The following is a 25,716-nucleotide window of genomic DNA, read 5'->3' on the forward strand; positions in this document are numbered from 1 at the left end:
CATGTCCAAAAAATCATCCAAGCCACTTTTAAAAGCATTAACAGAATCAGCCATCACAACATCACCAACATTTTTTATTTTTTTTTGGGCCAATTACCAAATTCCCCACAAAGATCTTGGCCAGTACTGAATTGAGTTTGAACCCCTAATTTGCATATTCAAATATAAGATTAAAAAATTAGCTTATAAAAGAAGCTTATTCTGATAATACACGTTTAGTTGTCTAGAGCTCCCCAGCCAGCACTCCTCTTGGGAAGAAATTCAGTGTAATTATAAGTGTAATTATTTACATGCTACATTTTTAATGTTGTATGGTGTATTTATTCTTGCAGAGTAGTGTTAGGCCAGAGAATATTTGTTATTAGTAACCATAAATATAGTTCACCACATCAAAAAAATCCCCCCCCCCCTATCTCTCAATCCCCTGGTCCAGTTTTGATTTTGTTGTCTTTTTTTAAATACAATAGTTGAAAGCTAAAACCAACAGTAAAACCAGTATTTGTTCTACAAGCTCATAACAGGGACGAGAGATTGTGATTAGAAACACACACCATGATTGAATAGTAAGCAATAGGAAAATTCTAACACTACTGTTTTTAACACAGGTTTGAGTACTTCTAATAACGGGTCTGCCATAACTCTATGTTAATGTTTTGATCAGTAAATACATTTGTAAAATAGGTCTCATTGCTCTAGAGGACCTACAAACATAGAGCAGTCGAACACCATATAGTGCACAGGGTTCATAATCCCTCTTTACTGTATTTACTTTCAGTTCCAATCTGTAATTGTAGTCCCCTGTAAAATTGTAGCGTAGGGTTTGCAGCGAAGCTTGTCTGCTCCTTTTTCTGGCTTACAGGTTTTAATTTCAGGGAATCTCCACAGAGATCTCAACAGAGCTACAGAGATCTCAACAGAATCACAGAACTTTTCCCAAGTTCCCAAAGATATTTTGATAATCGGAAAAGCTTAGGATATTTTGCTTGTAGATTATCTCTGTAAACAGATGTGCCAGTGCCAGAAGTACACCGCAGGACCATTCACACTGACTTAGAAGGGACATTGGATGGCTGACTATGGTGGAGATATCAATGATTCTTAGAACAAAGGCACAATGGACATTTTGTTGCCTGCGATAAATCTGCAATGTGCATGTTTTCCCACCTGAAATTCAAATTGATGCTAAGGAAGGGGGAAGAGTAACTTTACAGGCAGAGCATTTAATGAAGGGGCTACTGGACATTTAAAAAAAAAATTAAAAAAAAACTTTGCTTTTAGAAAATCATATTTTCTCACTCTTTTCCCACTTTTTAGGCAGAACTCAGAGCATCAGTGTTTCTGGCTTTGGAAGAGCAAGAGAAAACCCAGGTAACTTAAAATGCTTAAATGTGACGAACAATCTGTAGTCATAGTGTGTTGGTTTGATGTGAGACTAATGTTAAAATACATAAGTTTATGCTATCACTAATTATTGGTCTGTAGCTGCCATTTGTCATTCTTTCAATGTATAACTCATGTCTCTGATAAACAAGAAAGCACTTTAGGCATGTTTTACACAGAAAATAATTAAGAAAAAAATTATGCATACAATTTCACCAAATCCCTTCTCTTTTTAGGACAATTGTTTGAAGATATTTTTGTGTTCACATTATTTACCAGGACAAGGAGATGTTAGGAACCCCCAATAAATTCAATCACTAATGCAGAAACACCATTTTACCACCAATTATCACCATTTTAGGTGTCCCTAGAGCTCACTTTCTTCTACTTTTAGAGTTGAGGAAAATTGTTAAAGGTCACTCTACTGTGCATGTCCTACCAGGGATGTCTGGAAGTATAATAAAATGGTAGAGTGGCCTCTGTTTAATTTCTCCTCTAGTTTTTCAATGCCTCCTTTAGCATTTTCTAAATAAAAATAGGTCAGTGGTCCAGAAGAGATTGCACTTTCCAGAGTGTCAAAAAAAATTATTACAAAAAAGCAGAAAGTAACAGAGCCGAGCAAAATCCTACTTGTTTCAACCCAGAAAAAGCTTTTAAAGGAAAACTATACCCCCCAAACAATGTAGGTCTCCATAAAAATATAATGCATGAAACAGCTCATATGTAAAACCCTGCTTCATGTAAATAAACCATTTTCATAACTATACTTTTTTAGTAGTGTATGCCATTGGGTAATCATAAATAGAAAATTGCCATTTTAAAAAAAAATAAGGGCCACCCCTGGGATTGTACGATTCACGGGGCACACAAACAAACAATACATGTTAGGTCACATGAGCCAATTAACAGACCAAGTTCTGTCTTTTGCTTCCACACTTCTTCCTGTTAAAGTGAGAATTGTAAAAGGAAGACGATGATCTCTGAGGCAGCACAGAGATCATCACAAAATGGTGGTTCAAGGCAAGACATTTACTTAAATATATATACCAGTTTGGTAAGATTCTTTAATATGCCACTTAATATGATGTAAACTATAGGGCACATTTACTATTGGTCGAATATCGAGGGTTAATTAACCCTCGATATTCGACCGTCGAAGTAAAATACTTCGATTATCGAAGTCGAAGGATTTACCGCATTTCCATCGATCGAATGATTGAAGGAAAAATCCTTAGATCGAACGATTAAATCCTTCAAATCAAACGATTCGATGGATTTTAATCCATCGATCGAACGATTTTCCTTTGATCAAAAAAAGCTAGGAATGCCTATGTGGACCTTCCCCATAGGCTAACATTGGTGCTCGGTAGGTTTTAGGTGGCGAAGTAGGTGGTCGAAGTTTTTTTAAAGAGACAGTACTTCGACTATCGAATGGTCGAATAGTCGAACGATTTTTAGTTCGAATCGTTGATTTGAAGGTCGAAGTAGCCAAAAAAATACTTCGAAATTCGAAGTATTTTTTATTCTAATCCTTCACTAATGTGCGCCTATCTGTTGCTTATGTATTCATTTTGGGGGTATAGTTTTCCTTTAAGTCACTGGTAGAAGTGCAACTCACTGTGAGTTCACTTTTCCTTGTTCTTTAAACAATTCTGTTTGCAATAGTGGTAAGCATAGTGCACATGTCAGAAGATTACTAATATTCCAGAGTAAACTAACTTAAAATACTGTATGCTGGCATACCTCCAATTAAAAGTATTGTTAGAGCTGATACATACATTACCATATCACCATTTATTTGTCCCACAAAATCTTCATATCTTGACACATCACAAGATTTTGTACGATGCTGCAAAATCGTATGTAATGTTTGATTGTGGATTCAAACACATATGCTGTTTTCTTGTTATTGTGTGTGGAATTTAATTATATTTCAATGAGGAAAAAATGTATAGGCCCAGCAGATATTCTAAATAGTTAATAGCACAGAATTTTTAATTGGTTATGTTATTTTATGTTCTGTGTAACTACATGTGTCTTGTAGGAAAGTATAATTTGATCAAAGGAAATATCTGAAATTCAACCTTTCTATTTAGATTTCTTGTAGTCGTACATTTTAAATGTATTATTTGTGAAATCACAAATGATGTATTCACCTCTTTTAAAAGTACACAGCATACAGAGTGTAAAGTGTTTGCTGAGGTATTAAACCTATGTAATAGCATATTGTACCAAGCTTTTGGGATTACTTAATAGGGATGCGCCAAATCCAGTATTCAGTTCTGGATTCAACCATTTTCAGCAGGATATAGCCAAATCCAAATGCCTGGCCAGACCAAATACTTCAAGTCAGGACTTCAAGACTTTTCGTCACACAAACAAGAAAGTGAAAACATTTTACAGTCCACAGTTCTCTTTAGCCCTTCTAGCTAAATATGCAAATTATTGTTTGGATTCAGTTTTTGGTTCAGCCAAATCTTTTATGAAGGATTCAGCCAAATTCCAAAAAAAAAAAAATGTGGATTTGGTGCATCCCTACTAAAATTAAATAATTATGACATTTATACAAACTAGCACAGGGTAAAAAATATTAGATTTTAGAATGTAAACATTTTTTACTTTGCTAGATTGTATACATTGCATGATGTATTGTACCATGCCAAGCATAGACCTTTAGCAGTCCTGAAAGCTTGTGTTTTGTAATCTACTAGTAATCCAATAAAAGGTATCACCTACTTATGTATAATACTACAGTTATAATACTACATTATAATACAGTTATATTTAGCCATCCCTGTCATACAGTATCAGTCAGTTGGGCCCATGGGCCGACTAGCTACATGCCTTGTGGAATAAGGAATTATAATAGTAGGAGTTTGCCTTTAGATTTGACAGTCAATCCCTAAACTCAGATGACTTTAGACTGAGCAAGTGCTGTGCACAAAGAAAAAAAAGTATTAAAAAAAATTATTATTGGGAACATCTTGGTATAGATATTCTATTGCCGGGTACAATGTTTTCTTTAATTTAAGATTGTCACAATCTAAGGGTTAGGCATTCTAATGTTGGGCTGCAAATGGTGACCTGATTCCAAAGATTCTCAAAATGTCTGCTATAAATGAAAAGCATATCAAGGGTCAAATAGTAAATTTTAATCTTCGAGTGTCAAAATTCACACATTCTAATTTTAATCCCCCTATTCAAGTGTGAATTTGAATGTGAGCTATATCAAAACTCGGCCATGGAAACAGTCCTAATTTTTGAATATTTGCCACCTAAAACTTGCCTAGTTCATGTAGAAGTCGATGGCAGAGGTCCATTGAGCTAGAGTCCTGCAGCGGGCCGTGTACCCGGGCACCCTGTGGAATGAGGGGAGGATTTTCAGATGCGGGTATCATCTAAATGTCTTATCTTATGTATTATTGTGTATATTTTACTCCTTTTAAAATTTTTCAAAACTTGCTTCTGTCCACTTTTGATGATGTCAATTCCTGTATGATGGTGGTTGGCGGGTTGCGGATAAGAAGTTTCCAGTCAGGTAGCTGATTAAAGTGGCTAAATAAGCGGGGTAGGTCCAGGTCTTAGAAATTGGTTTCAGGCAGGACTCTATGTTGAACCATTTGGAGATGTTAATAGCCTTCCTGACATTTTTTAACGGGAGAAAAATTCAATTTGATTTGAATTTTTGGGTCGGAACCATTTGATCGAATATTAGACATTAAAATTTTTTTCTTAAATAACCTCGAAGGGAATTTTATTCAACGTTTTATAAATAGGCCTCCCTCTGAATTATTTCCGTTTATGTCATTTGTTTCCCAACAGAACAAGACCCCACTTGTTAACGAAAGTTTGAAGAAATTCTTAAATACAAGAGATGGTAACTTTATTTTCATTAAGTGTATGGCTGTTTGTTTGTGAACAGTATATGTTTTTTAAAATACTGATCCTAAAATCATATATTTTATTATTGGATTAATACTTACATTTGTTATTTCTATTATTATTTTTTTTTAACATACATTGTACTTTTTATTCCATTTTAGTTTGCTGTTTGCTCTGGTGTCTCTAAAATTGTAATCTATACCTAAATAAATCCAGCCTTTCATCAAGGGAGTTATTTATTAAAGTCTTAATGCCAAAAACTCAAAATTTTTTACCTTTTTAACTATGAAATCTGAATTTTTAGTGAAAAAAAAAAAACAAACTTACATTTTTCAAGATTTATAGGATGGAAAAGGTCAGAATCCAAAAATTCAGCATCTTCGACCTACCAAGGTTGTATATAAGTCAATGGGAGAGGTCCCTATCCTATCTGGAAGTTTCTGTTGTCTGTGCTGGAATTAGCCCGAAAATCGAACTACTTTGGACTTTTTGGGCAAAAATACAAGTAATTTGGGCTTTTCGGGACAAAAAATCTGAAAAAAACATACAATTTGAACACCCAGTTTTTCGTATTTGTTTCCAATCCAATTAAATCGTGCTTTTTTAAATTATAAATTAAGTCCAATCATGGATTCTAGTTTGGTCGGACTTTTTTCCTTAAAATAATCAGAAAAATTCAGACGACATAAGGCCCTTAGTGTAAGGCAGGCTTAGGTGGTAATCATGGGTTCTGGGAGACTTGTAGCACTTCTAATTGTAGTACAATGGCAGCAGTCTGTAGCAAATAGCAAGAATGAGCATTTAAAATGCGTGCTTTAGACTTGAAAGCTTCTAATTGCAGTGCTACTGCTATCTAAAGAAATGCTGTTACAGTCCACAGTCACTAGAAGTGACTGTTGTGTTGAACTACAGAACTGCGACTTAAAGTGGACCTGTCACCCAGACACAAAAATCTGTATAATAAAATTCCTTTTCAAACTAAACATGAAATCCAATTTCTATTTTTTATTAAAGCATTCATAGCTGTTGTAAGCTCATTTAAAAATCTCAGCTGTCAATCAAATATTGTCTGCCACTCCTCTATGCCAGTGGCATAGAGGCGGGGCAGACAATCACTGCTCTCCCCACATTCCCCCATTCTCTTTACGATTTAATTGTGTAACCAGGGCATCGGGATGGACATCGGTTCCCCTATTCTGGTGCACAAATAAGATTCTGAGATGATACAAGGCTTGTTTTAATAAGTGTCCACAAAATGGCTGCTGCCTGCTTGCTATCATTTTGAAATCCCAGACTGAAGGAAGCAAGATTCAAATAATTTATATAGTGTAATTAAAGTTCATTTTGCTTGACTAATGTGATAAATTAGGATTTTGAATAATTTTTTTGGGTGACGGGTCCCCTTTAAAAATGTTGTGCCATTTTTGTCACTTCTGGTTTACACAACTAGAATTTCAGATTAGGGAATATAAATGCAGATTCAGGTGGTTTGACAATTGCCCATCTTAAATTAAATATAAACCTTTAAAATAAATTAAGATAAAATTACTCTGAGTGATATTCCAAACACTTTAAATTTTTTTATTTTTGGAAAATTCCAAAATATGAAACAAAATTCTCATTTAACAGCACCATCTGCTAGGACCATATTCTAACTGTGCTTCGGTTAGCAGGATTGAAAAACATTGAATGAAAAAAAAAATGAATTATTTGCTAAAAGATAACTCTGAATAGCCTTCCCTTAATTCTGAGCTTTCTTGATGTTGGATTTCTGGATAAGAGATCCCATACCTTTACTACTGTTTATTTATTTTTGTTTGTGTGCATTAACAAAATCAAATCATCTGTACTGTTTCACTACTGTAGGTCGTCTGGTTGCCAACCTTTTCACAGAATTTCTTCAGTTTTTCAATCTTGATTTTACATTAGCAGTCTTTCAACCGGAAGCTAGTCTGGTAAGTAATATAAGCATTTTGCTTTGGGGTGCATTCAGTTTTAATAAATTATAGATATTGAATTGTATGAAAATATATTTTTATTTGTACAGAAAATGTAATCCTTTACTTTAACCACCCTACCTTGTTACTATGATAAAGAAAAATGGATCTATTACATAAGAACCAATTCATCTGAAATATAACACTAATTTGAGTACTTAACTGAACATTGTGATAATATAGATTGTAAAATATCTATCAGACTAATACTTTGAGTAAATGTCTGACTGCTGTTTTATGTCATTTATTTAGCCCAGTGTTACACTGTAATTAATTGGGTTTGCACTTTGGGTAAATTGGGTTTACTCATGGAAGATGAGTAGTATTACAAGATTTTTTGTGTGTGTCCTGATTAGAGGCTTTATAAGAAAGGTTACAACCATTGTATCCAGCCAGTTGCTTATATTAATAAGCAGACTAGTAAATACTGTGTTCTGTGCGCCACGTCGTCTGATGAAATCAGATGCCGCTATTGGTTGGAACATGTCATCATGGGATGGTTGCCCTCAGTTAGTGGCCTAAGATTCATTACATCAGTCATCGTCCATATTGCCAACCGAACTTGCCATGTATATAAACGACACCATTTTCCCTAGCAGATTTCAAAATTAACAATACCCATGTGATTAATAAAAATTACAAAGTTATTTGCTGAATTTACATAGTGACAAAGTGCATTCATTTTTACAGCATACAATCGATGCAGTAGTCCATGTAAATAAATTAGCACGTATATATTTATATAGTCCATATGAATGAATCCGTGTGAGTTTGTGTAAATTCATATAAGTTTGTGTAAATTACCCGTGGAGGCATATATTGATATACCAATCCTTGTGAATGGGTGTGTCTTTTTTGTTTTTAAACTCAGGTAGTTTATTGAAAAGATGTCATATCAGAAATACAAACATATCCCTGTTCAGTGTGTTAATAGGTTACAGAAATCTCAGATTATTTAGTACAAGGGTGTTGAACTGTACATATTATCAATACTTATGATAACATAGAGAGCAACATGAGTCAGATTTATACAAATATGCCAAAAAAACAAACAAACAAAAAAAGAACAACAAGGAGTGTAATATATCGCAAATATGGTAATAACATACTTTCCTGGTCTTTATTGCCTGGGCGCATATGTGGAAGGGGGAATACATCCAACCAAGGGTCCCAAATGTTATGAAATTTTGTAACGGCCCCCCTTTTTATATATACCAGTTGTTCAAGGTTGCATATATCCTACATGCTTTGTTTCCAGGTAGCAAAGGTAGGAGGGGCAATATTCCTCCAGTTCTGAGTTATGAGCCGCTTAGCCAGTAACAATGCTTCTTGCAAGAGGAGCATTTGATACTTATTCAGCTTAAGGTCCTGCAATATACCTAATATGAACACTTTTGTTGACCTATCCATTTTAATTTGCATAATAGCATCCAAGGTGTCTAAAATAGAACCCCAGTACAAAGTGATCTTGCTTCAACTCCACATCATATGTATAAAAGACCCTTTTTCTAAGGCACATCTGGTACAAAGATCGGGGGTGTCGGCATAAATGTGGCGAAGTCTGGCAGGGGTGTAATATGCTCTATGTATGATATACAATTGGATGGTACGTAACCTATAGTTGGGGGATACCAAAAGAGTAGATTCTTGCGCTTCCTGACATTCTTCCTCCGAGATATTGCCCATATACGTTTCCCATTTAGGACATAGCTCCTGGAGAGTACTACAGTGGACACTCTGCTGTAATCTAGCATACAGCATAGTAACTAAACCTTTGGTGTGTCCCCTATTTATGTATGACAGGAATGGGTGGGTGGAGAGGGTGATATTACGTTGTTTGTGAGCTACTTTAAGGGCACGACTGAGCCTATAAAAATTTAGCCATTGGTTCTGCGGGAGGTGGTGGCGATCTTGTAACTGCCCAAAGGAGATTGGCTTTCTATCATGCCACAAGAGTAATAATTCCACACTGTACCCACTGAGGCATAGGGCCTAGTTTGGCAATTGCTGGGTAGTCCTGATTATTCCAAAGTGGGGTTAGTAGGTCTGCATCTGTAGACATTATTGCTTTATTAGCCAGCTGCCAAGTCTTACGCAGTGACTGAAACAAGGACAATCTCGGTACCTGATTATGGTTATTCAATGGCTTACCCAGGAACCAGCTTATCGGGTTTAGATATGGGTGTGTCCTTCTACTACAACGGGTTGGTGTTGAGCCTTGTGTTTCTTGCTGGACTGCAACGACCGAAAAAGAGAGGAACTGTGATTGTATTGGATCCTTTCTTCAACTTGTCAGAGATCCACATAGACCCTAGTCTACTTACCTGCTTACATTGTGAAAAGCACTGCAGAAATAACTGAATATGTGGGCAACTATCATTTGCTTTTCTTACTGAAATATGTTTTTAAAAAGTTACAATTATCTAGAAGGAACAATAAAGGGGACTACTACTACTTTGTATTTTGTAGGAAAATGCATATGACGATCGTAATCATTTAGCTAAGGATCTTGGTATTGTTGATTCTGAAAGTGTGAAAAGTGGTCCACTGGTCCTTGAGCTTGTCAGAAGATGCCATCAAAAAGACAAAATTATAAGTGGAGGAGAAGTAAGTAACTTTTTTTTCTTTGTTTACTTTTTAAAAATAACCCAACACGGGTTTACAAAAAAAAAAATATATATATATATATATATATATATATATTTATTTAATTTCTGGTACCTTGTACACAGCATTTTTCTATTTAAAGTACCATGGTTTTATTAAAGGGATACTGTCATGGGAAAACATTTTTTTTCCAAAATGAATCAGTTAATAGCGCTGCTCCAGCAGAATTCTGCACTAAAATCCATTTCTCAAAAGAGCAAACAGATTTTTTTTTATTCAATTTTGAAATCTGACATGGGGCTAGACATATTGTCAATTTCCCAGCTGCCCCAAGTCATGTGACTTGTGCTCTGATAAACTTCAATCACTCTTTACTGCTGTACTGCAAGTTGGAGTGATATCACCCCCCTCCCTTTTCCCCCCTAGCAGCCAAACAAAAGAACAATGGGAATGTAACCAGATAACAGCTCCCTAACACAAGATAACAACTGCCTGGTAGATCTAAGAACAGCACTCAATAGTAAAAACCCATGTCTCACTGAGACACATTCAGTTACATTGAGATGGAAAAATAGCAGCCTGCCAGAAAGCATTTCTCTCCTAAAGTGCAGGCACAAGTCACATGACCAGGGGCAGCTGGGAAATTGACAAAATGTCTAGCCCCATGTCAGATTTCAAAATTGAATATAAAAAAATTACTCTTTTGAGAAATGGATTTCAGTGCAGAATTCTGCTGGAGCAGCACTATTTACTGGTTCTTTTTGAATTTTTTTTTTTTTCCCATGACAGTGTCCCTTTAATGACTAAAGGACTGTATAGCAATATGGAGTGGCCACACACTCTGCTTTATTGCTGTGTGTGGGCATCAGGGATTACAAACATATCTATTTATAATTTTATGGAGAAAGGTCCATAAGCATCAGCATGTGCTTATAGACAATATATGTATTTGTGACATCATATTGCAAATAAGAAATATTTTCCTAGTAATCCTAAGTGCTGCTGTTTAGGTGATCAGCAGGCCTGATGTGGTTCTCAAAGACATTTTATGGCCTCTGGAATTCCCAAGATCTCTAAAGAACTAATAATGATAGCGTTATTTTAGAATTTTCTGCCCCCCACCTTCACCCCAAATATGAAATAACAGAAAACTGGCACACAGAATGGAAAACCTTTCAGAGCACTAACTTATCATTTAAAGGACAAAGAAGCCCCAATTTACTAGTGTTGACAAGATATTGGACACTTTCTAAAGGAATAGTAAATAAACCTTGTTCAGTAAAGCAGAAGGGATGGTTTTTAAAGAGTTCTAGTTAGGCTGGAGTTAGAAACAGCTTTATACCCTCTATAGGCAATATCTGTTTTAAACGTTGCCAGAGACGACTCATAGGGCTGCTATGAGATCCAGGGACTAGTCCAATTGCCATTTTGGAGTCAGGAAGGAATTTTTTCCCCCTCTGAGGCAAATTGGAGAGGCTTCCAATGTTTTTTTTTTTTTTTTTTTGCCTTCCTCTGGATCAACTAGCAGTTAGGCAGATTAAAAAAAACAAAAACTAAAAGGTTGAACTTGATGGACATGTGTCTTTTTTTCAACCTTACTTACTATGTTACTATGTATGAGTGCAGAATCATTGGATAAAAAGGACTTCGGTCCTGCTTTGTTTTCTCTGACCTTCAGGAGACAAGACCAAAATTGAGCATATCATATAGTTTGGAGATTTTCTTTTTGTTGTTATTATATTATTATTAGGGATTTCTAAAACATATCCATGAAGGGGAACCTGAGAGTGAAATTATTTTTACAGCCCTGTGGCTGTGAAACCAGTGGTAGTATTTAGGTAATAAGATCAGTTCGGGGCCAAACATTTTTTGCGGGACTGACGAGCTGAAAACTTTCATGCTGAAACTTAACAAAAGGAAACACTTTTTTTTTCCAGAAATGTTCATAATCTGGATCATACACATGCTAGACACAAAAGTAGGATCAAGTATTAATTTGCCAGATTTTATACACCAACTATGTATTTTTTTGGCTTCAAATTCTAGTGCCATATAAAAAATAAAGTTAAGTATACCTGTTTTGACTTTTTCAACATACAGATCTTCATTTCAACAATACAGGTATGGGACCTATTCTCCAGAATGCTCAGGACCTGGGGTTTTCCAAATAATAGATCTTTCTTTAATTTGGATCTTTATACCTTGTCTACTAGAAAATCATGTACATTAAATTAAATTAACCCAATAGGCTGGTTTTGCTTCCAAAAAGGATTAATTACATCTTACTTTGGATCAAGTACAAGGTACTATGCTATTTTTACAAAGAAAAACAAAATAATTTGATTTTCGAGTTTTATCATATTCTGGCCCTTTTTAAAACCTCAAATTCGACTATTCGCCACCTAAAACGTGGCAAATTTGCTGTTTAAGTCAATGGGAGAGGTCCAGGGATAAATTTTGCGTTGTTTGTAGCCTTCTAGACTATCAAGTTTTATTTTTTTCGGAGCAAAAACTCGAATTGAGCTTTTAAAATTTTAATCGAATTTGATTTCAAGTTTTTGGGTCGATTCCATTCATCCGAGTTTAAAAAATGCCATTTTATTGTAATAAATTTAGATTTTTTGGGAGTTTAGGGGAGTTTTTAAATACTCGCATGAATTCGAAATTCGACCTTTGATAATTGTGCCTCCGTGTGACAGAAGACTGAAGTTTAGTGGAAAGTGGATCTTGCATTATGACCCTAAAAATTCTTGTAAATCTACCAAGACATTGCGGAAAAAAAGATAAGGGGTGGTCTAAGTCAAAGCCCAGATTTAAATCTCACTTGAGATGTTGTGGAGGATATTTTTTGTTCCCCAAATTATTTTCAAGTAAGTTTTGCTTATAAATTTCATCACCGTAATCTTTATATATTGTTTAAATGGAGATTATCTGTCCACATGTGTGAAAAACTTTTACATGTGGTGTACTTCATTTCTGAGATGACTGTATGTTTCTGGGACTGAACAGGTCACATACTGTAATTGCTAAACATCTTGTATACCTTGAACTCAATTTTTCATGAAAATGTTCCACCGGTGTGTAGGATGATTTAAACCATATATTCAATTGGTAAATCCATCAGTCATATTCCATTTTCAGCTAATTTGTCTCAGAAGTCTTATTTTAATATATATATATATATATATATATATATATATATATATATATATATATATATAATGTGTGTTTTAATATGTATATGTCTGAGGCATATGTTTTGTCAATATTACTGTAATTTGTATGACATCAGTATTTCATACTTCAAAAGGACACAAACATAGGCACTAATATTCGCAATGAGAATTCTGATTTACTGTTAGGCAGTTTTGTGTTATCTTACATACATAGATAAAGCTGATGGCTGTGGAGATTTCAGGAAAAGTTTTGAAACGTTTTATTGTGCAATATTGCTTTAAGAATACAACCCTTTTGTTTCTTGACTACAACTCTTGGCATGCCTTCAACTTTATTAAACTACATGTTAATTATTATGGGATTTGTAGTTCAGCTGAGTAAAGTTTGTTTGAGTAGCGCATTGCAGCAGGGTTTACTACCCATTTAATATTAGCTCTAAAAATCAAACATACATTGGGTCAACAAAGAAATGGAAAGCAAAATCATTATGCCAATTTGTAGACTGGTCATAAAACACAGAACAAAAATAGCTAATTTAAAATTATATTAAATTGTTACTGTTCAAAATGAATTCCCATGTTATCTCAGAAGTAAAGAAGTTAATAGGAATGAAGATGAAAGTGTTTTGCTAGGGTAATGACACAAATTAGATTTTCTGTACACAGAGCTGGGTTCTGGCCAGTTGAGATCCTGTGACATCGCTTCTAACATCCCAACCGTTTACTGAGAAACATGAAACACTCAGTCCGACAACTGGGTTTGTCATATTATGGACATATTTATTATGCTGTGTAAAATGAAAGCTGAAAATGGGTTAAAAAGTTGTTATTTTACATAAGAAAATGCGTATAAATCTTATGCCGGTTTTTACAAGACAAAGCGTGTTGTCAGTGGCATAACTAGATGTTAATGGGCCCCACAGCAAATTAATTTTAGGGGCTCAAACATATCCAGAGGTTGTCCTGTTTTACTAATAGATGAAGGCCAACTTTGCGTTTCTTTTAAATCCGTTTAGTAATGCACATTCATGGTTATGCGGAGGAGAGGTCATTTCTAAGATAGTAATTTAACCCACAGAAGTGCCAAATTGGGTTGCCATCTGTATTCTGTTTCTAAGCCAACATTTGTGCATCAGTTCCCTAAACTGGTAATTTCTAAGATCGTAATTTAACTAATAAAAGTGCCAAATTGGGTTGCCATCTGTTTTCTGTTTCTAAGCCAACATTTGTGCATCAGTTCCCTAAACTGGGTCTGCCCACATGCAGAATCACACTATAATTTTCAATTGCAAAAACATTGTACACATTGGAATTTTCAACTCTAAGATCAAGAGTGGTACATTATGTTTTCAAGATTGTAGTTGTAGATGACTTTCTATGAAGCACAGTTATTGTTCAATTTTCTTTTGATTCTAACTTTCATTCTATGTAAAATTATATTTGTGTATGATATATTTTCAGTTTAATTTTTTAATGTTCTTTTGATTTCTTTCTTTAACAGAGTGATAAACCTGTTTCTGTTCCTAAGGTACATGGGTTTTTTATTTTCTTAACTTCATCCCTTACTAACAAGGTTGTGAGAAACATGCGGCAAATGGTACTACCTTTTTAATTGCACTTCATTGGAGTGTGTAAAGTTGATACTAATTTTATTAGAAGGCATTACAGTTATGGGAACAATTATCCAGAATGCTTGGCACCTGAGGTTTTCCAGATAATGGGTCTTTATGTAATTTGGATCATAATACCATAATACAAATATGCTAAAAAATCATTTAATCATTAAATAAACACACCGTAGAATCGTTTGTCACCAATAGAGGTTAATGATATCTTGGAATCAAGTACAAAATAAAATAATTATCACAAAGAAAAAATAAATAATCTCAAAAATGATATCTTGGAATCAAGTACAAGGTACTGGTTAATTATTACAAAGAAAAAATAAATCATCTCAAAAAATGAATTATGTGCTTAGAATTAAATCAGTGCAAGATTGCCATCTTCTTGCAATTCGGAGATTTATGGATAATGGGTTTCGGGATGAGAGATCCTATATAGAGATAGAATCTGTGTGTGTCTGGATTATATATATTTTACAATTATTTAAGCCTGCTTGGTATATTTTAACACATTTTAGGTGTTTAATGTATATATGAAAGCATATTTAATTGAGTGCTTTTTTTTTTCTCTCTCTCTGTGTGTCTGCATGTACTTAACTTTGAGATGTTTCGTCAAAAGTTAGAGCCAAACTGTCACTAATTAAAACCTGTGAAACACAGTTATTAAAGTAAAGTTATCAGAAGAAGAACAGAAATAGGATATGTATGAGCCACCCCTCTGTATGAAACAACGTTCTTGTGTCCAAATGCACTTTGCCTAAAAGTGATGACACTAAAAAACTGTTAAAAGTTATCTATAGGTAATGTTGATAATTTTTTGCAGCTAAGACTTTTATTTCTTAGTTGTATAAGTAATTGTTACTTGAAGTTCCCAAAACATACTTTTACAGTGTAGGGCTATCCTTGAAAGGGCTACTTAATCTACTCCTTTCCCTCTTGTTTGGTTTCCTCTGGGTTTTAATGAAAATGTTAAGGAGTTTACTTGCAATTTCAACCTTGCTTAACAAGGTTTTTTGTACCCTCTCTATTGGCTCCTCTTAAAACCCATTTATGCAATGTGTTGGCCCAGCAACCAAGGGTCATGGCTTTGTGTAATGGAGGTCATTGTTAGCAGCAGTTAGTGGGTAATGGAGACCTCTGGGCAAATGCATCATCCAAGGTTTATAGCTTGTCTATTTAATCATAAGTATCCCCCTGTTTCATGCACAAATCGCCATGTAGTATGTACTGTAGTTGCTTTTTACAAAGACAGTTAAAATTGGAAAAGAGAAACAAATTAGAATAAAAAGTAAAATACAGATTGTAGAACCAATACCTGTACTAAATTATTTCTGATATTAACCACCCAAAACACTAAAATGAATAGTCCTGTTTAGGGATGCACCAAATCCACTATTTGTGATTCGACCAAATCCGAATCCTAATTTTCTTATGCAAATTAGGGGCAGGAAAGGGAAAAAGTGTAAAGAATTCTTCTTTTGTGATAAAAAGTCACATGATTTCCCTACCTGCCCTTAAAGGAAAACTATACCCCCAAAATAAATACTTAAGCAACAGATAGTTTATATCAAATTGAATGACATATTAAAGAATCTTACCAAACTGGAATATATATTTACATAAATATTGCCCTTTTACATCTCTTGCCTTGAACCACCATTTTGTGACTCTATCTGTGCTGCCTCAGAGATCACCTGACCAGAAGTACTACAACACTAACTGTAACAGGAAGAAGTGAGAAAGCAAAAGGCAGAACTCTGTCTGTTAATTGGCACATGTGGTTTGTATGTGTGCACAGTGAATCTTACGATCTCAGGGGGCGGCCCTTATTTTTTAAAATGGCAATTTTCTATTTATGATTACCCAATGGCACATACTACTAAAAAAGTATATTATTATAATAATGGTTCATTTACATGAAACAGGGTTTTACACATGAGCTCTTTAGGGTTCAGCTAGGCACAAAAATCCTGCTAAAAAAGGCTGAATCCTGAACCGAATCCTGGATTTGTTGCATTCCTAGTCCTATGAAAAAAAAAAAACAGATTTTTACACATGATTATACATTTATAACCACATTCTTACCACATTTTTACACATAGCTCTGATTTGTTAAATGTGCCCAAAAGTGGAAGCTGTGCCCTTGTATAACTCTACTAATTGTGCGACCCGTGGACCTATATACTGACTTGCAGTGCTTGATAGAATAGTTGCTGCAAGGCCCTCTCTCTCCATTTTAAATGGGACCTGTCATCCAGACATAATAAGCTGTATATTAAAAGTCCGTACAAATGAAACCCAAATTATTATTTTTTTTAATTAAAATATACTTTAATGTTTTAAACCTATTTAAAAATCTAAATGATCAATCATATATTACCTGTCCCATCTCTATTCCTCATTGAATTTCCATCTAGAGTAGATATGAAGAGAACCTTTTATTTACTGATGTTAAGAGATGTATTATATATATTATATTTTATTAATCTTTTTATAGCACATGCAGGCACATCTGGTGGTCTAGTGGAGCGACAGGGATGCCTTCAGGCTTCTTCCTGAGTTGCGCACTCGTGTGCGTTCCTCTGTGTCTGGCGTGCACTTATTTTTATTCAGCGTGCCGCATCTGACATCATTGCGCTTGTTGCGAAATTGTTTAAATGATGTTTAAAGGTGCCTCATCCTTTTGCTCACTGCCCAACGTAGTTCCTGGTTGTGCTTCTAGTCTCATTCTCTGTTCCTTTGCCAGTCCTTGACCCCCGCTACCTTAACCAACTTTTGCCTGTTACCGGCTATTCTTCTGGATCCAGACTCTGTACTGTGCTGACCCCAGCCTGTTTCTTCGACTGTGAAGATTTTCCCCCATAATGCCTGTCACAGATTCCGGTTCCCTTGACTGCCCAGAACGGTCACCTTGGTTTTCTCACTTTAAGACCTGGTGGCACTTGACCAGAACCTTGGCTTTTGTTCTGGGTTTGGCATACGGAACATGACAACGGCATCAAAACTATCAATCTTCAGGTGGATAAAAATAGGCAATAACAATTGCATACACATCACAGCAAATGCCAGGTCCTCAAGGGTTGTGTTCACATTCAACTTGAGCGATGTCCGCTTCATGGCCAGAAAGCACGGGCATTTCTGTGGAGCAAATTTGTATGGTATCATCCTGGTCAAGCTTCAAAACCTTCTAAAATCACTACAGGCTCAATGTGGGTTCACCCAGAGTTTTTGCAAAAGCTGTGTTTAGTTCTGTGTCTCGTTAGCCCTCCCATTTACTACTGCTTATTAAGCCTCTGTAAAGTCCTTTTTTAACAGTCCCAAAGGCAGAACATTTATCCCTCCTTTTATTAAAGTTTTTTGGCATTCAATTGTGTGTTATTGCTTTTTAGTGACTGAATGGTGTGTTGGTGGAATGACCAGAGGAGTGAGAGGAAGGGTTTTTAATGTAATGGCTGGTGTTTTACTACCCTAAGGAGGAGCTCTTTCTGTAGTGCTGCCTTCAGGACTGAAGGAAAAGGAATTTTTGGTAAGTATTTAAAGGGATACTGACACCAGAAATTAAACCTTTTTATTTTTTTCTACATCTATCATAACACTCAAGTTTAGGAGCTTCAAGTAATCGTTTCTTACAAAGGTAAAAATTATCAACATGGCCTTTAGGTAACTTTTAATGTACGTTCATAATTTGAAAAATTATGTCCGTATCACTTTAAATTCATTGTTTCTTATTAATATTTTTGTGTAGACAGTGGCTGATCCTTCTCTTTCACAATGGAATTGCTTTCAGACAAGCTATTGCTTTTAAAAGCAATCGACCTTGCAGAGAAAATGAGGTGTTCTACTTAGGTTATTATTTGATTCAGGGCCACACAAAAGATAGAGACGATAGCTCGAAAACTGACTGAAGGATAGGTTGCAAATAAAGGTGGTAAATGGAATTTTCTAAATGGAACAGATTTGTTCATGGGAAAACTGCAAAGGCATCTCTTTAGCCTTTTAACTGATTACCTTGAGGCTGTATTGTAAACTGTTCCAGTTGAACCAAGATGATAAAAATGTTGCCTCTTTATAGATCCCTGCTAAGGTCTCACCTTGAGTATGCAGTACAGTATTGAGCCACAGTCCTTAAAGTGGATCACTGTCAAAAATGAATAATTGATATATGCTTCAGCACACTGAAATAAGAAGTTTTCTAAATATAATCAATTAAAAATTCTGTACCCTTTCTGAAATAATCAAGTTTATCTTCACCCTCCCTCTCTTAGCATCTGTTTCTCTTCATTCTCTCTTGATGCAGGAGTTGGGTGTTAGATATTCATAGACCGTTAGATCCAATATATCTTATAGGGGGGGGATTATTTTGCCTAGAACATGTATTCGAGCACACTTTGTTTGTACTGGAATTAGTTATTTGAATGAGCTCTAATACATCTGCTAGGAAAGGAAGCACCCCCCCATAAGATATATTGGATCTAAGTGTCTGACACCCAACTGCTGCTGAAGACAGACTGAAGAGAAACAGATGCTGAGAGAGGGATAGTGAAGATAAACTTGATTATTTCAGAAACAATGCAGAATATTTAATTGATTGTATTTAGAATGTTTCTTATTTCAGTATGATGAAGCTTATATTACATTTCATTTTTACAATAGTTCCACTTTATTATAGAGCTTGAATGAGTTGGATTGTGCAACTGAACTGGTAAAGGGAATGGAACTCTTAAACTATAAGGAAAGACTTTCAGGGTTTTGGGGTGTATTCTCTAGAGAAAAGGGACATACAATGGGACATAATTTCTTCTTATTCAAGGATGGCTTGTTTCACCTGCATGGAGAGCTCCTTTGACCTCATGTTGTCTGTTTACAGCAAAATCTTCCACATACAAGCACCACCCCCCCTCAAATCAACTCCAGGACTTTTATCTGCTTCATTGATAATGAAATAATGAAGGAATTGACCACAACTGCCCATGAAATAGCCGCTGAGTCAATTGTCCAATTTTCTTTTGAGCCCCTGAAATGAAGTGATTAAAAAAAAAAGGCTTTAGTTCCTCACATTTTTATGCAATCTTTTTCTTCAACCCACTGAATTAAAGCTGAAAGTCCGCAGTTCAACTCCATCTGAGTTGTTTTATTTAAAATTCATTGTGGTAAAGTACAGAACCAAAATTAGAAGAAAGTTCTCTGTCCAAAGATGTGTGGGCCTAACTGTATGTATCTAATCTTTTCACTACCCCATTTCTCAAACATATCACATGTTGAATCTGAGGAATTATGGTTTCTAAAAAATATATTCTAGACGGGGCATGCTTCCCCCTCTTCTTTTAACAACACTCTGTAACTGTTCAGAAACTGAGGAGATAAATTGCTGTAGCTTTTACAGTGTTTTTTTTTTTCACCATTCTTGCTGATATCAAATTTGAGTTGCTCAACAATGTTTGGTCCTTCATTTGCAAACAGACCCTTCCATAAATTAAAACCAGTGTATTTTTTTTTTTTATAGTTGTAATATTGGTGTGTAGGAAGCCATCTCAGGTCATTTTGCCTGAACATGTGCACTATGGAATTGCTTTCTTACAGGCTATTTCTCTTACTAATCAATGTAACTGAATGTGTCGCAGTGGGACCTGTTATCTTGTGTTAGGCAGGTGCTATCTGATTACCTTCCCATTGTTCTGTTGTTAGGCTGCTGGGGGGGGGGGGGGAGTGGGGTGATATCACTCCAACTTGCAGTACAGCAGTAAAGAATGAATGAAGTTTTATCAGAGCACAAGTCACATGACTGGGGCAGCTGGGAAACTGATATGTCTAGCCCTATGTTAAATTTCAAAATTAAATTTAAAAAATGTTTTGCTCTTTTGCAGTGCATAATTCTGCTGGAGCAATACTATTAGCTGATGCATTCTGAAAGAAACATTTTTTTTCCCATGACTGTATCCCTTTAAGCATAAATTGTGCCTTTCCAGACGTGCAAGTTACACATGCCATGTATACTAATGTACCCCCATACCATCATGGATGCTGGCTTTTAATCCGTGCCCTGATAATAAGGTTAATGGTCCTTCTCCTCTTAACCCCAGAGGATGTGGTATCTATGATGTCCAGAAAGAACTTCAAATTTGTATTTCAGTCCACAAGACAGTCTTCCACTTTACCTCATTCTTGATTGAAAATTGTAGTTTTTCTAGAATAAAATTAATAAAATGATGATCTTATTGATTAGAATACTACACGTGTCATAGCACATACTTTACAGTACTATTTTTATATCACCTAACCAATTTGTCTTGTGTTGTATGCATGGATTTAAGTTTGCAGATATATTGATGCATGACAAATAAACTGAATTTTTTTTTGTATATGCCCTATTTCTTAAAATACCTTATTCTTCCATTGTAGGAATTATCACCCAAGCAACTATCGGAAGCACAGAAAAAGTTTGATTTGTATGATAAGGTTGGTTCTTTCTGTATTAATATAACTGCTAAAGGAAGGTGCTAAAGCTGGGTTGCTGAAGATGGCTTTAAAGGTGATTTTCACCTTAGACCATATTCTACATTTGAATAGCCCCTGTGAGAAAAAACATATTTGCAAATCATCTTTATAATTTTAAATGTTCCGTTTTGAAGCTAAAGACCTGATAGCCGTGGATCAACCCTGCTAAAGTTCTCTCTTCTGTGCTCTCAGCTCTCTGTAGGGGATTTCCCAGACTGGGACTTGGCAGGCAGCCACACAAAAGAAAATATTACACTGAACTGGCTCTGCTGATGCTTCCTTCTCCTGTCTCATTTGCATATCTTTGATGGGATTGGCTGGCACAATTTAGCCAAAAGGATCAGTGAAATACAAATAAAGCAGGAGAGGGAAAGCATGCACATTAACCAGTTCAGTGTCATCTTCCTGCATGGGCAGAATGGATTTCTGGTGTTGGCGAACCCAGCCAGAGAGGCAGCAGAGAAAGCAGGAGAAAGCCTTTTACCAGCAGCAATCCACAACTACAAAACTATCCATTTAAAATAATAAAGCTAAATTGCAAAAATGTTTCTTCTGGAAATTTAGACTATGTTCTGAAGATGAACCTCTCCTTTAACCATACACACTTGTTAAATGGACAATGGCCAGAGAACAGAAAGGAGCCAATGTTTTTATGTGTAATAAGAGAACCGAAAATAAAGGACAATGAGAAGAACATAAAATGGTAATGTGTATTTGTGGAGAAAAAAACAAATCAAGGGAAGGAAGCTTAAGAAACAATAGTACAGGAGTGAAAAAAGTTTGGGAAACAAGCAGAACTGCAGAAGCAACACTGTCTTAATTTTCTCTTATTCTCCAGCACCCTCTCGTACAATAAAGAATGCAAAGGGCATTCTATGATGGTGACCTACCCAGGCCATGATGCATCAGAGTATAATGTCTGTAAAGTGCTTTCTATATGTGTAGAATGATTGCAGCAAACTGTGGAACCCACAGTTTGAAAGCCTATACTACTTAAGACTACTGCTAACTAGCATCCCAGATTTCCACCTCTACCATTTTAGTCCGTTTAAAACGCTGCTGCAAGAATTGCCTCCTAATGTCTCGCTTAAGAACAAAGCTGTTCCTCCCAGATGTGAAGAGAATGATATTTGATCTCCTAGGTATTGGTAACATGGCAAAATGACTTACACACTGTTTTCCTACATCTGCAACCTCCTTATAAACTAAGGGGTTTCTTGACCAATGCAATGCCAATTAAAAAGAAGTGTGAAGGCACACTGTCTCATGAAGTAAAAACCACGGTTTATTATAACATTAAAAACAAGTGGCTGCTGTACAATAGACTCCTAATGCATTTTAGGAACACCTTTAATCATAGGCCTATGATTAAGGGGTGTTCCCAAAATGTGCTGGGCAGTCTATTACACAGCAGCCACTTGTTTTTAATGGTATAATAAACCATGTTTTTTTACTTCATAAGACTGTGCATACAATCCTCTTCTTTTTTCGTTGGTTTCGAATTATTGCATTTGAAAGAGTCCTGCATCAGTTGTCCCTCAATTTAAACAGCAACATGTTGGGATGAGTTTTTTTTTTTTTTTGGGTATTCCTATGAGTTTCTTGACCATTGGTTGGACCTCAATGGGGCTTGAACTAAAAATAAAAAAGCTTTGCACAGAAATTCATCCGTAAATAAAACAAAGGGACACATTAATGAGTTAATCAAACTCCGTAAACAGTTGAACAAAATATAAACTTTATTCTTTACATAACCAGATGGAAGATCAGGCATAACAATCCTAAGCATTAAAAAAGTATTATAAATTCAGAAAGGGCTGTTAGTTTAGCTACAGTACATTAGGGGGCAGATTTATGAAGGGTCGAATTTCGAAGTGGAAAAAACTTCAAAATTCGATTATCGAATTGAATTACTTCGACTTTGAATATCGAAGTCGAAGTTTTTTAAAGAGACAGTACCCCAAAAATTTGAGTCTTCCTCACAATGCTGCTGTGATCTGGAATGAACCAGAATGAGCAGGGAGTGGCACATGAGAAAAAAAAAACGGCTGCTGGTGCACACACTGGCCCTTCCTCCCTGCTATGTCACAGCATGCAAATGATCTCTTCAACTAGTCAGAGAGATAAGGAGAGCTCAGTAAGCTAATGGGTGGGGCTTCACTCTGCACCAGGAAGAAGGGGAAACGAGCTGCTGATAATGCAGGAACCAGAGCAGACTGGCAGCAGGGACTAAGGTACATTTATCTGGGGGGCTGTTTAGAGTAAATGTTCTTTAAAAAAATATTCTTTAAAAGAGAACTAATTAATGTTCCCCTGTCTTCTAATCCTCTTCTGACACTGATATTGCAGGAGCATGTGCAGTTTAATCTATGTCCTGAATCAACTTCAATTTTGCATGTTCTCTTAAAGGCCATATCTAGAAATACAGATTTAGCACCCCCAGCACAAGAAATAGCTGATTTCTACTAATAAGGTCACAATAAGGAGCTATCACTTACTGATGCAAAGAGTTGTACACTACTTATGCCTTCTCCTTATCCATATTTTTGGAAATGGTGGCTGGCAGCGGATTGCATAATAATACTGTTAAATCTTTGTTCTAAAATCGGAAATACTAAAGGCTAATGAAAAATTAGGAACTCGTTTTCTCTTTGCTAAAGATTTGTGTTAAATCGGAATGGATGACCTTGTGTCAGCTGGAAAGACCTACTGGTAAATAAAGCATTAGAGAGATTATTATATGATCCCCTTATATATTTATACATGGTTATCATATCACCCCTTAAGCGCCTCTTCTCCAGCGTGACCATCCCCAATTTGGCCAGTCTTTCCTCATAGCTAAGATTTTCCATACCGTTTACTGGCTTAGTTGCCCTTTTCTGCACCCTCTCTAATACAATAATGTCCTGTTTGAGTGATGGGGTCCAAAACTGTATGGCATATTCTAGATGGGGCCTTACCAGTGCTCTATGAAGTGGAAGAATGACCCCCTCCTCCTGTGAATCGATGCCCCTTTTAATTCAGCTCAAGACTGTATTTGCCCTTGATGCTTCTGACTAACATTGTTTGCTACAGCCAAGTTTATCATCTACAAGGACTCCAAGGTCCTTTCCATAATGGATTTGCCTAGTGCAGTCCCATTAAGGGTATAAGTGGCTTTGATATTTTTACATCTAGAGGTGTATGACTACATTTATCAACATTGAATCTCATTCGCCACTTAGCTTAGATTGCCAGTTTGTCAAGATCCTGTTGCAAGGATGACACATCCTGGATGGAATTAATTGGGCTGGATAGTTTTGTGTCATCTGCAAACACTGATACATTACTTACAATCCCCCCCCCCAAGTCATTAATGAACACGTTAAATAAAAGTGGACCCAATACTGAGCCCTGAGGGACCCCACTATGAGCCTTACTCCAAGTAGAGAATGTACCATTAACAACCACCCTCTGTACCCTATCCTGTAGCCAGTTTCCTATCCATGTGGAAACAGCTTCATTAAGCCCAACAGACCTTAGTTTAGAAAGCAGTCGTTTGTGGGGCACGGTATCAAACGATTTGGCAAAATCCAAATAGATCACATCTACTGCCCTCCCACTGTCCAGCAGATAAGGCAATACATTTCTTATTTTTGGCCCTGCTAAGTTGAATCCTTGAGTTTCATTAAAGGGGTTGTTTACTTTCCAAACACTTTTTCAGTTGAGTTGTTTTCAGATTGTTCAGCATAAACAGACTTTTTATAACTTTTCTTTTTTTACCGTTTTCCCATTTACTGTTCCTGTCTAGTGTTTCAGTCTGGCAGCTCAGTGACCCAGAAGCATTCTGAACTGTTACAATTTGCTGCATTTAGTTTATACAATTCTCCGTGGCATCTTTGGAATATTAGCAACTATTGTATCAATACTAACAGCTGCCTTTAAAGAAACTCTGATAGTGCTCAGAAGGAACAAACAGAAGAAACTTATCCAAAAAAAAAAGTATCAATTATAACAGTTAAAAGGATTCTATTGTGATTTTTATGATGTCGTTTTTATTTATGAATTACACTGTTTACACTGTAAATAATTCACTCTACCATGTAAAATGTAATTCTTAACCCAACAAGTGTATTTTTTTTAGTTGTATTATTGGTTTTTAGGTAGCCATCTAATGTCATTTTTGCATGGTCATGTGCTTTCAGAAAGAGCCAGTGCTGCACTATGGAACTGCTTTCTGACAGGCTTTTGTTTCTTCTATTCAATGTAACTGAAGGAGTCGCAGTGGCACATGGATTTTTACTACTGAGTTCTGTTTTTATATCTACCAGGGAGCTGTTATATGTTTACCTTTCCATTATTCTTCTGATAAGCTGCTGGGCGAAGGGAGGGGTGATATCACTCCAACTTGCAGTAAAGAGTGACTGAAGTTTATCAGAGCACAAGTTATGTGACTGGGGGCACCTGGGAAACTGACAGATTTTAAAATTAAGTCAGTTTGCTCTTTTGAAAAATGTATTTTAGTGCAGAAGTCTGCTTGAGCAGCACTATTAACTGATGCATTTTGGAGAAAAAAAA

At 35.9% G+C, this 25,716-nt stretch overlaps 1 protein-coding gene across 8 annotated transcripts in view; it reads left to right on the forward strand.

The window, feature by feature from the left end:
* The window catches only part of cep43.L (centrosomal protein 43 L homeolog), a 54,027-nt gene that overhangs the window by 8,991 nt on the left and 19,320 nt on the right, over positions 1-25,716 (forward strand). For 6 of the 8 annotated variants that reach the window (XM_018262123.2, XM_018262122.2, NM_001096344.1 and 3 more), the window contains exons 3-8: positions 1,315-1,368; positions 5,203-5,257; positions 7,129-7,217; positions 9,729-9,866; positions 14,544-14,570; positions 21,064-21,120. In XM_018262123.2, the coding sequence (XP_018117612.1) occupies positions 1,315-1,368; positions 5,203-5,257; positions 7,129-7,217; positions 9,729-9,866; positions 14,544-14,570; positions 21,064-21,120 (420 nt within the window). The remainder of the gene's footprint in view (positions 1-1,314; positions 1,369-5,202; positions 5,258-7,128; positions 7,218-9,728; positions 9,867-14,543; positions 14,571-21,063; positions 21,121-25,716) is intronic. The other 2 variants (XM_018262125.2, XM_041562330.1) reach the window with 1 other exon arrangement.

Source organism: Xenopus laevis, chromosome 5L, assembly GCF_017654675.1.
Source record: "Xenopus laevis strain J_2021 chromosome 5L, Xenopus_laevis_v10.1, whole genome shotgun sequence".
Taxonomy (NCBI): Eukaryota; Metazoa; Chordata; class Amphibia; order Anura; family Pipidae; genus Xenopus; species Xenopus laevis.